The 13,616-nt window shown below is 43.4% G+C and overlaps 1 protein-coding gene across 3 annotated transcripts in view; it reads right to left on the bottom strand.

The window, feature by feature from the left end:
- The window catches only part of LOC144893227 (uncharacterized), a 279,241-nt gene that overhangs the window by 9,062 nt on the left and 256,563 nt on the right, over window positions 1–13,616 (bottom strand). For all 3 annotated transcript variants that reach the window (XM_078782977.1, XM_078782975.1, XM_078782976.1), the window contains exons 15-19: window positions 9,891–9,957; window positions 9,498–9,590; window positions 7,732–7,769; window positions 6,200–6,328; window positions 5,869–5,961 (exon numbers count right to left, since the gene is read on the bottom strand). In XM_078782977.1, coding sequence (XP_078639103.1) covers window positions 5,941–5,961; window positions 6,200–6,328; window positions 7,732–7,769; window positions 9,498–9,590; window positions 9,891–9,957 — 348 coding nt within the window. In that variant the 3' untranslated portion in view covers window positions 5,869–5,940. The remainder of the gene's footprint in view (window positions 1–5,868; window positions 5,962–6,199; window positions 6,329–7,731; window positions 7,770–9,497; window positions 9,591–9,890; window positions 9,958–13,616) is intronic.

Genomic DNA, 13,616 nt, shown 5'->3' with positions numbered 1-13,616 from the left:
CATTGTGCATCTTAAACCAAGGGGCAGACATGAACGCGCTGTTACGTTATTTATACTCAGAACGCGCTGTTACGTGTACCTGCAACATATTTGTTAATCTCGCACACCTATATTGGCATACTGGTGTCAGTAGTACTCACTGGGTGCATAGAAATGGATGAGCAACAGTTAAGGGGGTGTAAAAAAAACACTTACTTGGATATTTTCTACAAAAGTAGGGGTTTCAATAAGTGGTACCATACACATGGGATTCATCAAATTAAGTTTTGGAGTTCAAACAAAGTCACTGGTTAACAGATGGGAATGGATAGTAAATAAATTCTTCGATGCTGGGTAAATGAAGTGAGATATTACAAAGACTTATTAGAGCTATTGTTCTTCCTTGCAGCAGTGGGAGAAAATTTAGATCCAACATAATGAATCTATAAATGAATGTGATAGGGATAATATCCTCAATTTGTACTAATTATTTGATTGTGGGTAAAGGAATTAATTAATCGTAGTGGATTGTTAACAAGCAGCCTGAAATGTCCTGAGAGTGTGCATCCATGTAATCAGAAATCCCAGATTTGTTTTTACAAACAACATTTTGGTAGAGATCTTATGTGGACGAATACTTGCTTGGTAGATAAAACGGTACTGCATGTTGGCAGCCACTTCAGTGGCCATTTAGGCCGAACAAATAGGGAAAAACTGTAATTGAATATGTAATTTACAGATGAGTATTTGGGAAGTAAAAAGGGAATTTATTGATTTGGGAGACATTTTTCGAAGGTTTATTAAAGTGTTGCAATATGACATTTGGCAAGGAAAATTATTGGATGGGAAAATTAGATCTGTTTATAAAATGAGTTTTGTTGACCCATTGAAGTTAATTCTTTGAATTGTTGTTTAATTAGCATGTTGAGTTCAAATTGGAAATAGTTTGGTAGAGCTTTGGTTAAAACCTTTGGTTGCAGTGTTTTGGAACAAATTGATAAACCGTAGGAGGTTGATAAGAATAGAAACAAATATGGACCTAAAATAGAAAGATTGTTATGATGATATGAATAAATACTGAGATTAAAAGATTAAATCAAGTGATGTTGCAAATGAAACAGTAGAATTAAGATAATGGCATAACGACAATGTTATGAGTTGTGTCAATTACAATATCAGTGAACTCATATCACCACGAGTGACACACTGTTAGGAAAAAGAGGGAAAAGAAAAAGTGGAGAGGAATTATGGTAATAATACATTATGTTTAATTTGTTGGTTTGAAAAAATTGTTGTTGGGAATTAGGTATTCCCGTTTGTGATTGTAATCATATACAATGCTATTCTTAGTTTAGTAATAAAATACATACCTGATTGAATATTATTTGTGTGACGCATATAAATGAATATAACTTTTTGTGTTAAGGAAAAACAACAAATTGTTGAATGTGAAACTGTCGGAAGGTATACATGATTATGCTGATTTCATGGTAAGATGTACTCTATCTGATTCAGTGTGTGCGGAAAGCAGATTCAGATGTGACTGAGCATAAGGATAAGACGAGATCACATTTTGGAGGGATTGCTAACGGAATTGGGAAGAAGTTCGAGAAAGAAAATTTGTGGCTAAAAAAATGAAGTTAATCGTGGCATACACCCTCTTTCTCAAAGAATGATGAAGACATTCTCCCGTGTAACTTGGAGATGAATGCTTACCTTCACCAAGGAAATTTATGTGACCATTTGCCTGGATCACACTGCAACATATGAAAGAAAGGCGATCACTTACTCTTGTTCGAAGGCTTCGAACATTCACCACATCAGAAGTTGCAGGACAACGACATTTTACCGGCAACCTCTGTGAAATGCGGGGACATATGTTATTACTTCACCAACGTCCGGGGAACCAGCATGGAGCTGCAAAAAACGGCTGTGCCCTTGTCACAACAGCTGTGCACGATTCTGCTGGTTGCTCCTGGTAAGGACCATGAATGACCTGAACACCATGGTCCCAACATCATTGTGGATGCATCCGGCATCCCTGTTCCACATCTTGCTGGCCAATCAACGTCACACCAATACTTGCTGCCCACTCACAATGAGGGTGGAGGCAAGTCGACTACAACTGGGTGAAGGCCGTGTTCAGGAATTACTATGGTTTACAGCAAAAAGTGGCAAGAATGCTACAAGGAGAGCAGGGTCAGTCTATGACTCCGCAATGTTACCACAACAGCGAAATCCTACACGAAGTAGTGCACGAGCTATGAAGACATTAGGAGAAAATGTTTCATACCAGGATTCAAACACAAGTGATCAGCCCTTCCTTTCAAACAAAGTCAACATTTGTGTGGAGGCAAACGTTTTTTACCAGATGGTGCAGATGCTTTACAAAACTTGAAAATGAAGTGAAATTGTTGTATCTTGGTGATGGTGAAGTGTTGTTTTGAAAATATATTTGTGATGCAAATGCAATAGATTGTACGATATAGAAGGAGTCAATGACCAACGAAATGTTTTGTGATTCTTGCAGGATGACGGTGTATGCCCAAGGGAATTTGATTACCAAAATGATTGATTTATTTACTTATACTTGTAATGATGTTTACTTGTAGTGATTGATTATTTACTTATACTTGTAATGATGTTTACTTGTAGTGATTGATTGTTTACTTATATTGATGTTTAGATTAATGGTTAATATAAACAAAAACAAAAAGATGAGGGAATTGTGGAAGTGTAACTCAGTGTAACTTATTAATTGGCACTGGTAACTTATTAATTAACCTGGTAACAAAGCAGATACATTTTACATGCAAACTCTGTGAAAGACGAGTTTGTAAATGAGTCAGGAATGCGCCCGAACATGATAATCTCTTGTCCACCTGGTCACAGCCCCTGGCTGAAGCACCCCCCTATCGTTTGGTAAACGGAACTCACAACAGGAGGGGAGCGAGCTGATACCAGGACTTGGTACATGCATGACCTCGGGGCATTAGCGGAGAGGGGATTAAGTCCAGTTTGTCCATATAAACGAGAGCAAACGTGGAGTCGAGAGAAGCTGCTACCAGAAGCTCTGACCAACGGGAGTGGCAGAGGAACATCAGCCGAACGAGAAGGACCATGCGAAAAGAGTTAACCTGATCCATTATATTATGCGGTATTATTTGGTAAATGGAATGAAGTGAATAACCAGTTAATAAACCAGACCTTTTGTAAACCTGTGTCCGGTCATTGGAGTCCTGTGAGTCTCTCAGCTACAAATTCTTCCACAAACCCAAGGCTGCAGGGCAGCATCATTGCCTGAGGGTGCAATAGCTCGCCTACTCTTCGCGAAGGACACTGCGGGATCTTCAATGTCAACCAATAAATGGTGGCAGATGTGATGCCAGTTCAATGTCCATCCAAGGGCCGGCACACACATTGATGTATCGTCCTGCCCAAGAAACGCCAAAATGCCATTTCATAGCTGGGTCGAAATTGGTGGTCTTTCTGTCTTCTACCGACTCCTATCTGGCCGAGCGCCCCCCCCCCCCCACCCCAGCCCTGTCTGTGCTCTGTCCCCCAAAATACTCCTCCAGGTCACACAAGATCTGCCAGCAACCCTCTTCTGGTGAAACTGCCAAAATCAAGACTCTCTGCTCAACTTCACTCTTTCATTGCTCTTTTCTCCCACCTCTGGAACAAACTCTCTCACTCTCTTCAATCCCACTCCTCCCTCCAGGTCTTCAAAACAGCTGTTCACCACCATCTCTTATCTTCCCCCATCCAAAGCCTTGATCTTTTCTACCCCAGTTAATTCACCCCAGATCCACTTTAATGAAATACAAACTTCTTTCCTGCAAGTCCGAGCTCTGTCCATGTGTGTTTCACACTCCACCCCCTTCCCATGCCTCCTCTCTCCAAGCCCTCTCCCTCCCACAGATCTCCCGATGTCCCTGCTCTCAAATGTTGTACTTGTGTGCTTCCCCGTCTTTCCCCATCTTGTCTCCCACTCCCTTTATTTCGTCTTACAGTCACATAAAAAAGTAAGTAGACCCCATGTAAAGTTTTGACTTTTTCAACACATTTCAACATACAGCTATTTGATCTTCATTTCTACAATATTGATAGATAAAGGTGATATAATATAACAAATATCATGAAACATTTACATTTTGTAGTCCATTGTATGATTTAAATAAACATGAATGCAAATTTCGCATGTGGAAAAAGTAAGTACACCCCTACATTTATCACGACTTCAAATACCTAAAATTAGAATCAGGTGCACCAGATCAGGTGCAAATGATTAGAACATCGTTAGAGAGGATCTTGGAGGAACCTGTCTTATTTAAACCTCAGACATTTAGTTTGGTTTGCTCTTTGTTGTTGAAGTGTGCGGCATCACCATGCCTAGATCAAAAGAGCTCTCTGAGGCCTTCAGAAAGAAGGTTATATATTCCTACGAGTCTGGGAAGGGATTTAAAAAGATCTCCAAACAATTTGAAATCAATCGTTCGACTGTCCGGAAGATCATCGACAAGTGGAGAAGATTCCAAACAACTGCCAACTTGTTCAGGCCAGGCCACCACAGCAAATTCAGCCCGAGAGCAGACCGCAAGATGCTGAAAGAAGTCTCTAAGAACCCCCAGAATGTCATCACGGGACCTACAGGTAGCTCTTGCCACTGTTGATGTCAAAGTGCACGAGTCTACCATTATAAAGAGGCTGCACAAATTTGATCTACATGGGAGGTGTGCCAGGAGGAAACCTTTGCTGTCCAGAAAGAACATCAGGGCAAGACTAAAGTTTGCCAATGAACACCTAGGCAAAGACCAGCACTTCTGGAACAATGTGCTCTGGACAGATGAGTCAAAGGTAGAGCTATTTGGCCACAGTACCAGAAGACATGTTTGGCGAAAACCAAAGACAGCATTTGACCACAAGAACCTGATACCAACTGTAAAGCATGGTGGTGGAAATATTATGGTTTGGAGCAGCTTTGCTGCATCAGGGCCTGGGCAGCTCACCATAATAGAATCCACTATGAATTCTTCATTGTACCAGAGGGTGCCTGAGGATAATGTGAGGCCATCTGTTGGAGAGTTGAAGCTCAACCAAAGGTGGACCTTGCAACATGACAATGACCCTAAGCATACCAGTAAATCCACCAAGGAATGGCTGAAAAGAAAGAAATGGAGGGTTCTGGAATGGCCAAGTCAAAGCCCGGATCTAAATCCCATCGATATGTTGTGGGGGGATTTGAAACGAGCTGTGCATGCAAGAAACCCCTCAAACATCGCACAGCTGAAAGAATTGTGCATGGAGGAGTGGGCAAAAATTTATCCGAGTCGATGTCAGAGACTGGTAGACAGTTATAAGAAACGCCTACTTGAGGTTGTTTCTGCCAAAGGGGGCAATACCACCTATTAGAGCCAAGGGTGTACTTACTTTTTCCACATGCGAAATTTGCATTTATGTTTATTTAAATTATACAATGGACGACAAAATGGAAATGTTTCATGATATTTGTTATATTATATCACCTTTATCTATCAATATTGTTGAAATGAAGATCAAATAGCAGTGTGTTGAAATATGTTGAAAAAGCCAAAACTGTACATGGGGTGTACTTAATTTTTCAAGTGACTGTATGTGTCCGTTTGTTTTTTTTGTCATTAATGCTAGCTCTTACACGAGCCTCAATCTTGTATACCAAGAAAAAAAAAAATTCAAACCCAGGCTAGACAGCTTAAAATGAGTGTGCACACCAGTGAAATATGTGTAATACGAACTCCTCCATGTAAGCCTTAGATAAATTAACAATAAAAATTGTGATAATGTCATTCACGAAAGAAAGAATAGAAACCAATAGAGAGTGTACAAGTGGGTGTAAGAAATGAACGGTACCTCCAGAGGAACAGTTGTGGATCAGGGCTGCCGGTTTGAGTGTAAAGTTGGATTTTGCCAGAGTGGAGTGGTTTATAACACCGATGTTGCAGTCTTTGGGACGGGGTTGAACAAAAATGGAGAAAACTATGTCATCGACGGGAAATTGCACAGCCACCAGAGACACATTCTCTTAAAAAATGTATTCGTCTTTGGATCCAATGTTTCCTCATCAACATATTTTCAATACGATCTTGAGAAAGCGTTGAAATGAGAAAACAAAGAGAAATTTTAGGCCTGCAAAAGAAAACTTCAAAAGAGTTTGAGATTATTTTTAGGGAATAAATGACACAAAGTGCAACCTGATGCCTGTTTTTTCCTTTTTTTCTGAATGCAAATAACTCGATACCATACCTGGTTGAGCTGGGGTACTCAGCAGACAGGATGCATCCGTTTCCAAAGGTGGTGGGCTGTGCACCAACTGCAGAGACACGCACACAAATTACGACATTGCACACCCTTCTTGGCAACAGCTTTAAAAACAACTAGAGAGTTCATAGAATACTTTCGCCATGCTTTCTTGAGAAAAAAGGACATGGACATGGGCTGTAAGCGGCAAATTGGATTGGTCAAGATGATGTAAAATGCTGTAATATTTTGTCCAATTACTGCCAAAGGAAAGGTTTTTGAAAGTGGCAAAAAGGGCGATTTGTATTCTCCAGTGTTCAAATATATATTTTCAATTGAAACAAAGTAAAAGTTTTCAAAAATGATGAAAAATATTTTAAAAGTTGAAGAATTTTTTGGGAAGTTTACCACCGTTGATGCAGCGTCTTTCACACCACATTAGTTAACACGTTAGTTATTTATTATTAGTTATATGAGTTATTATATTATATATTATTATGAGTAATATTATTGTTATTAGTTATTATATTATATATTAATTCTTATATTATATTAGTTCTGTTCTTCCTTAATTAGTTATTTTTGCTTGTTTGTGTCCTTTCTGACATCCTCAAAAACAGTAAGTTTGATGATTCAATTCTTTTCAATTCTATTTGACTGCCAGACAGGCAGAGTGACAATATGATCTCACTCCACTCAGCACATGAGCGATCAAGACAAATTCGGAGCCAAAGTCCTGTTAAATTACATGTTCAGTTTCTTATTCATGTTGCAACTCGTGTTCAAAATATAACGTTCGATTGGGATTAACTTGTTCCTCGATCATAAACTGACGTTGTGGACAGACAGACAAACTGAACAAATTGCTTAAGCCCACTTTTCACTTCATGCCACGGAATAAAAATGTAACATAATTAGCTCACCTGGACTTCAATCCAGTGAGCTTATGTGATTGAGCAGAGTCCATTGGTAAGTCAGTCAGCCAGAGAGTGAGTGAAAGCCAAAGTCAAAAGCCAAAGTCAGCGAGTCTGTAAACACTTCAGTCATTTTCGGTTGAACCAAACATATGATTTTGATGAAACTTGACCTCATCCTTCATATCTGATGCTTAACGAAGGTGCATTGACAGCATCAACATCTGCGCTCATTAACTGGTTGAAATCAGGCCGAAAACGCAAAAAAATACCTGCCCTTACCTGCAGAGGGCATTGCATCAGCAGCAAAACTTGATGACGTCATTGGCGATTGCTGCTGACGTATGTGAGTTTCAGGACCCGTGGTCCTATTTTTAATGAGTGTTGTCCATAATCTCACAATAAAGGCTTTATGAAAATTTGATGACAAATGCTCAATTTATGGTTTCAAAAAAGTTATAACCAGGAGGCACAAGCAAACCTGCACACACACGCAAAACCCATCTCCCGCTACCTGGAGGACGGGATAATTATGGCAGAGTCGTTCGGATGGATATCTCACCTCGTTTTCCTGACGCCGCCACTGGTACCATTTCATCGCTTTGGGATAGGTTGGAGGAGAAGATCAGGAAGTTAACTTTTGAACCCCATTGTTTGCAATATCTTTGATGTACATCAGAACATCTAAGAGCCACGCTGTAAATATAAAAGCCATGCTGAGCAAATATCCCACGGTGTCTTACAATGAAGAGTAGGTTTGCGTTATCATCGGCATCCTGAACAAAATACAAATCCCTGTCCCAACCTACAGGCATGATGTAACCCGCAGCAACGTGCTGCATATCAGAGAAGATACCCATCTCCTCTACACTCTCCCCTACCTTATGTTCCCTTATGAACAGTACATCTCCTATTTATTGCAACCTTATAATTCTAGCCCCACTCCATACATTCTCGCCCCAATCCATACGTATGTGTAAAATAGATGGCCTCAGCTGCTCTGCAAAAATTGCTCGTCAATGGATTGGTGGACGGTATACCAAAACTGCATGGTGTTAGCTGACTGAAGCTATAAACAAGATATGCACGTATTATCGGAGAGGATAAAACAATGAAAACCAACAGTCTTTAAACTCAGGATGATGCAAATGGGGAAATAAATGTTTTCCACTCCAAATATGAATCAATGATGTATTGTTTAAAAACTCGATAATCACACATCTGACACATCTGACCACATCTGACATCTGTCCATGTGTGGCTCACACATCTGACCATAAGATGTAACAGAAACTTTAAACATCAACGTATGTAATTGCATCGCAGTCTGCAGTTACTGTAAAACGAGACAAACTCTAACAGCAGCGTAGCCAGGCTTGTAAAATATTATAAACCACAAACACATGATTAGCTTTTTATCGTGTGAAGTTCTTCCTTGGCACACCTGAGCTCCTCACCACATACAAGGCTTTCATCCGCAGCTCAATGAAAAACTGTTCTCCCCTCTAGGCCGGTGCTCCTGCCTCACACCTAGCTCGGCTTCACGCTGTTGAAACCAAAGCTTTCAGAATCATTGGAATCTCCCGCGATGAAGCTGACTCCGAGGACCTTTCATTCACTCACCGCAGGCAGGTTGGTGGTCTTTCTGTCTTCTGCCGACTCCTATCTGGCCTTGCTCCCCCAGCTCTCTCTGTGCTCTGTCCCCCAAATATTCCTGCAGGTCGCACAAGATCTGCCAGCAACCCTCTTATGGTTAAACTGCCAAAATCTAGACTCTCTTCTCACCTTCACTCCTTTATTCCTCGTTACTCCCATCCCTGGAACAAACTCCCTCACTCTCTTCAATCCCACTCCTCCCTCCAGGTCTTTAAAACAGCTGTTCACCACCCTCTCTTATCTTCCCCCATCCAAAACCTTGATCTCTTCTACCCCCGTCTATTCACCCCAGATCCACTTTTTTTTTGAAATACCGACTTCTTTCTTTCCTGGAAGTTCTAGCAGTGTCCATGTGTTTTATACCTTTACCACCCCCCCCCCCCCCCACCTTTCTATGCTTCCTCCCCCCCAAGCCCCCACCGTCCGACGGAGTTGATCTTCCGTTGTCCCTATTCTCTGCTGTTGTACTTCTGTGCTTCCCTCTTTCTGCCAATTTTGTCTCCCGCTCCCTTTATTGTATGTTTTGTGTGTCAGTTTTTTTTTGTGATTTTTGTTGGATTCTTACCCGAGCCTCGATCTTGTATCCAAAAAAAAAACAAAGAAGGTTATTCACGTAACAAAGAATAAAAACCAATAGAGAGTGTACGAGTGGGTGTAAGAAATGAACGGTACCTTCAAATGAACAGTCGTGAATCAGGGCTGCCGGTTTTAGTTCAAAGTTGCGTTTTGCCAGAGTGGAGTGGTTCTTATCACCGATGCTGCAGTCTTTGGGATGGGGTTGAACAAAAATGGAGAAAACTATCTCATCGACGGGAAAATGCACAATGACCGGAGACACATTCTCTTAAAAAATGTATTCGTCTTTGGAGCCAATGTTTCCTCATCAACATATTTTCAACACGATCTTGAGAAAGCGCTGAAATAATAAAACAAAAAGAAATTTTATGCCTGCAAAAGAAAACGTCAAAAGGGTTTGAGATTATTTTTAAGGAATAAATGATAAAAAGTGCAACCTGATGGCTGTTTTTTCCTTTTTTTCTGAATGCAAATAACTCGATACGATACCTGGTTGAGCTGCGGTACTCAGCAGACAGGATGCATCCGTTTCCAAAGGTGGTGGGCTGTGCACCAACTGCAAAGACACGCACACAAATCACGACACTGCACACCTTTCTTGGCATGTTTTTTTTTATAGCTCATCTGGAACGTAGTTCCGGTCAGCCTATGCGATGGCGCGTCGTCCATCCGTCAGTCCGTAAACACTTGCAACTTCTTCTCCAAAACTGCTGTTGTGATTGTGACGAAACTTGGCACAAATGATATTTCGGATGCTGCAACTCAAGTTTGTCGAGGTCTTCGGGGGACTACCGTGATCAAAGTGGATCCAAGTTTGACCCCTCCATCCCCTAAAATAGGAATTTGCTTTTTCCTCTGAAACTACACATACTATTTCGATGAAACTTGATCACAACCTTCATCACCCGTGATGTATCAAAGCTTGTTCACGGAATTAAAAAAAAAATCAGGCCCTAAGGTAGTCATGGAGGGAAGGAGGGGAGGGAGGGTTAACCCCCTAAAATAGGTATTTTTTTTGTTTGCTTGTTTAAAGTCTTATGATTACTTTAGTATATGATTGTACATGCTGCCCTGTCTCCAAGCAACCATTGAAATTGGCTTAAAATACTGTGATACTGTTTAAAATACCTTTAGTCAGTGTAGAATACTGTTGCGGATATGGCATTTGGCCTCCATATCCGCTTGCAAATATTCCCCTATTTCCCCAATACTCCCCAACTATCCCCAATCCCCCATTCCCTAGTCCCATTGCCTGTAAATAACACTCTGTAGAACCGACCTGCCCCTTTTTCCCCCATTAAATGTCGTGCCCAGGTCCACCGCATCTCACGTAGATAACTTTCGGACATCTTGCTAGTTATTCTTAGTCTATGTCAGTTAAGGACTCGTTTCCATTAATTCTGACTCTTCGTTGCACCAGAATGTGATTGTATGGCACCAGTAGTAAGTTTAGGACCTCCCCTTACCTCCTCCCATCTTCCCCATGCAACAACAACAACAACAACAACAACAACTACAACTACAACAACAGAGGAGAATGGGGGCGGCGCGGCGCGGGGGAGTGTGCGTCCTCACACCGGCTCGGTTAGCCGCCATTGACCATGCGCTCCGACGGGGTTACCACGAAGGGGCTGGCTGTCAGCCCCTCGTCAAGGGCGGAGCCGGTAACCCCCGCACCCAATGAGAAGCAACGGGCCGATTCCATCTGGGGCGGAGCTAACGAGCCGAGGGCGTGTCACTCCCCGCCGGATATACGCGGCCACTTACCGGACGTGACGTCAGATGCGCCCCCAGCTTGGAGAAAGAACGTGACCTTCCAGCGCTGAGTGAGACCTCCCGCATCTTTGGACTGGACCGGGTCGATTTTGCCCCTGAGCCAAGAGTGCACCTTGAGCCATCGACTGCCCGCTTTCCTTGCCATCAATCCCCGTGTGAGTCAGTTTTGTCCTGTTTATCTGTCGTCTGTCGGGCTAGTATAAGACCGTGTTTAAGTGCCTATCTTCCTATGCTGTCCCTCTCGTCTCTGTAATCTAACCTTCCGCCATAATATAACCTCCTCCGGAGGTCTTGAGAACCGTATCCCTGGTGTCGTGTCATTTTAATCCCAGCCGTTGCGTCCTTTTCCTTCATTGATCTAGCGTAGCGCGACTCGGCCAAGGTTCGAGTATAATCGGGTAAACGTGCAGGCGCGGTCATACCAAACCGCTCGGTAAACCAACATCCACAACCGCGTCTGTAACAATTGGTGTCAGGAGTGTCGGATTCGGACCTGGGACTAAATTCATTTAGCCCAAATTTTGGAACACCAATTGTACCACTAGGGTAACAATTGGTGTTGGGGAGGTAGAATTCGATCCGGAGCGCGTTTCCCGCGCTCGAAATTATAACGGCGAAATTTGATTTTGTTTTACGGAAATAAAAACCCGAATTTTGAAAGTCGCGCTATGGCGGATCAAGACAGCTGGGTTCCGGTAGAGGAGAGTGAGGCAGGGTCGGTCCAGGACCAAATTGAGGGACGCGAGGAGAGCGAAGCAGCGAGTGTAGCAGACGCACAAAATAGCGTCGTTGCGCCCGACGTTGCGGGTGCGCAAAATGGCGCCTCGCTGGTCACCGCGCCCGCGACCGTGGCAGCGCCCCTGGTGGATTCGAACCTTTTCCTCCTGCAAATGAGGGCCCTTATGGAACAAATGGGTGAGCAATTGGGAGACCAAATTAGAGGTCTGAAAAGCAGTATGGGACAAATGGGGAACCGGATGGAGGCTCAGAATGAGCAAATGAGGGTTGATAGTGAGCGATTAGAGGGCCAAATGGGGGTAATGAGGGACGAAGCGAGGGGTACTGGTGAGAAGGTAGACAAAAATTTTGAGGGGTTAGACAATGGGATAAAAGAGGTGAGAAATGGGTTAGAGGGGTTAGAAAACCGGATGGAAGGCAAATTGAGGGACATGAGGGACCAAGCGGAAAGGGAAGTTAACCAAATGGGGCAGCAGATAGAGGGGGTCAGAATGGGGGTAGAAACTAAACTGGATGCTCACAGGGAGGAAATGGAGCAGATGAGGGTGGCATCTGGGCAGGAGATGCAAGTGATGGGAGAGGAGATCAGAAGAGGTGTGAGTGAGGAGGTCGGAGGAGTGCGCGAGGAGGTGAGGCACTGTAAGGAGCACATGGAGAAGGAGGTGAGAAAGGGGACTGTAAAATTACAAGGGGGCATAGAGGACCTGACGCAGGAGGTGGAACAGCTGACGGAGGGACAAAAAGGACTAACGGAGCAGGTTCAAAGGAACACTGCGGTATTAGGAGGGTTAAAAGCGACACAAAACGACATAAAAAACGACTTGATAGCGACAAAGAGGGAATGTCAGATGGTACGTGAGGGACTGACAACGAGGTTGGACGAGGTGATAGAGGTAATGGAGATGAAGGACTGGCAGGTGAGGACGCACATGGAAACGGTCAAGGTAGCCTTGGAGGACGAGCTTGAGGAGACGTACCGGGGAATAAAAGAGGTGAAGCAGAAATTAGAAGAAGTGGAAGAAGGGGTGAGCGAAATTAAGAAGCGACGGAGAGAGGATAAGAAAGGGATAAAAGAGGAGATAAAAGAATTGGTCCAAAGTCTGTGTTCGAATCGTGATGATGTGCTCATTAACCGGATGAGGGATTCGCAGGTGATGGAGGAGAAGCGAAAAGAAAGAGGACCCGGTGTAAGTGGTGACCAATATGGTCGTGCGTATGATGCGCCAGGTGATTTAATAACTTTGGGTTTCGAGATGGACCCGGGTGTTCGTGAGAGGCCGTTGGTGAAGTGTGCGACAGGTCTGGTGTGCGAAAAAGGAGGTGTGCAAGAAAGTCCGACTCTGGGGTGTGTGAGGAAAAAGTGCGTGCCAAGGAGTGAGGGTGCTGGCGAGAGTGAGTCGGTCGTAGCGCGTGTGCGAGGGAGCACATGGAAGCGCGGTGTGGTAACTGTTACAGAGGGTGTGACGGGAGAGTGTGCGCGAGAAAGGTGTGTGACGGACGGGTGCATGAGGAAAGAGTGCGCTGTCAAGAGTAAGGGTGAGTGCGCTGTCAAGAATGGAGGTGAGAGTAGTGAGAGTGACAAGGAGAGTGAGTTGGTTGTGACAGGTGAGCGAGGATGTACACCTGGGATGGAAGGATGCACACCTGGAATGGTAGAGCGTGAGTGGGAATGCACGCTGGAGTTGGTGGTGAGGCACGTGG

Source organism: Myxine glutinosa, chromosome 8, assembly GCF_964187855.1.
Source record: "Myxine glutinosa chromosome 8, kmMyxGlut1.1, whole genome shotgun sequence".
Taxonomy (NCBI): Eukaryota; Metazoa; Chordata; class Myxini; order Myxiniformes; family Myxinidae; genus Myxine; species Myxine glutinosa.
The sequence above is the reverse complement of the archived record's forward strand: the minus strand, read 5'-3'. Positions and strand labels throughout refer to the sequence as shown.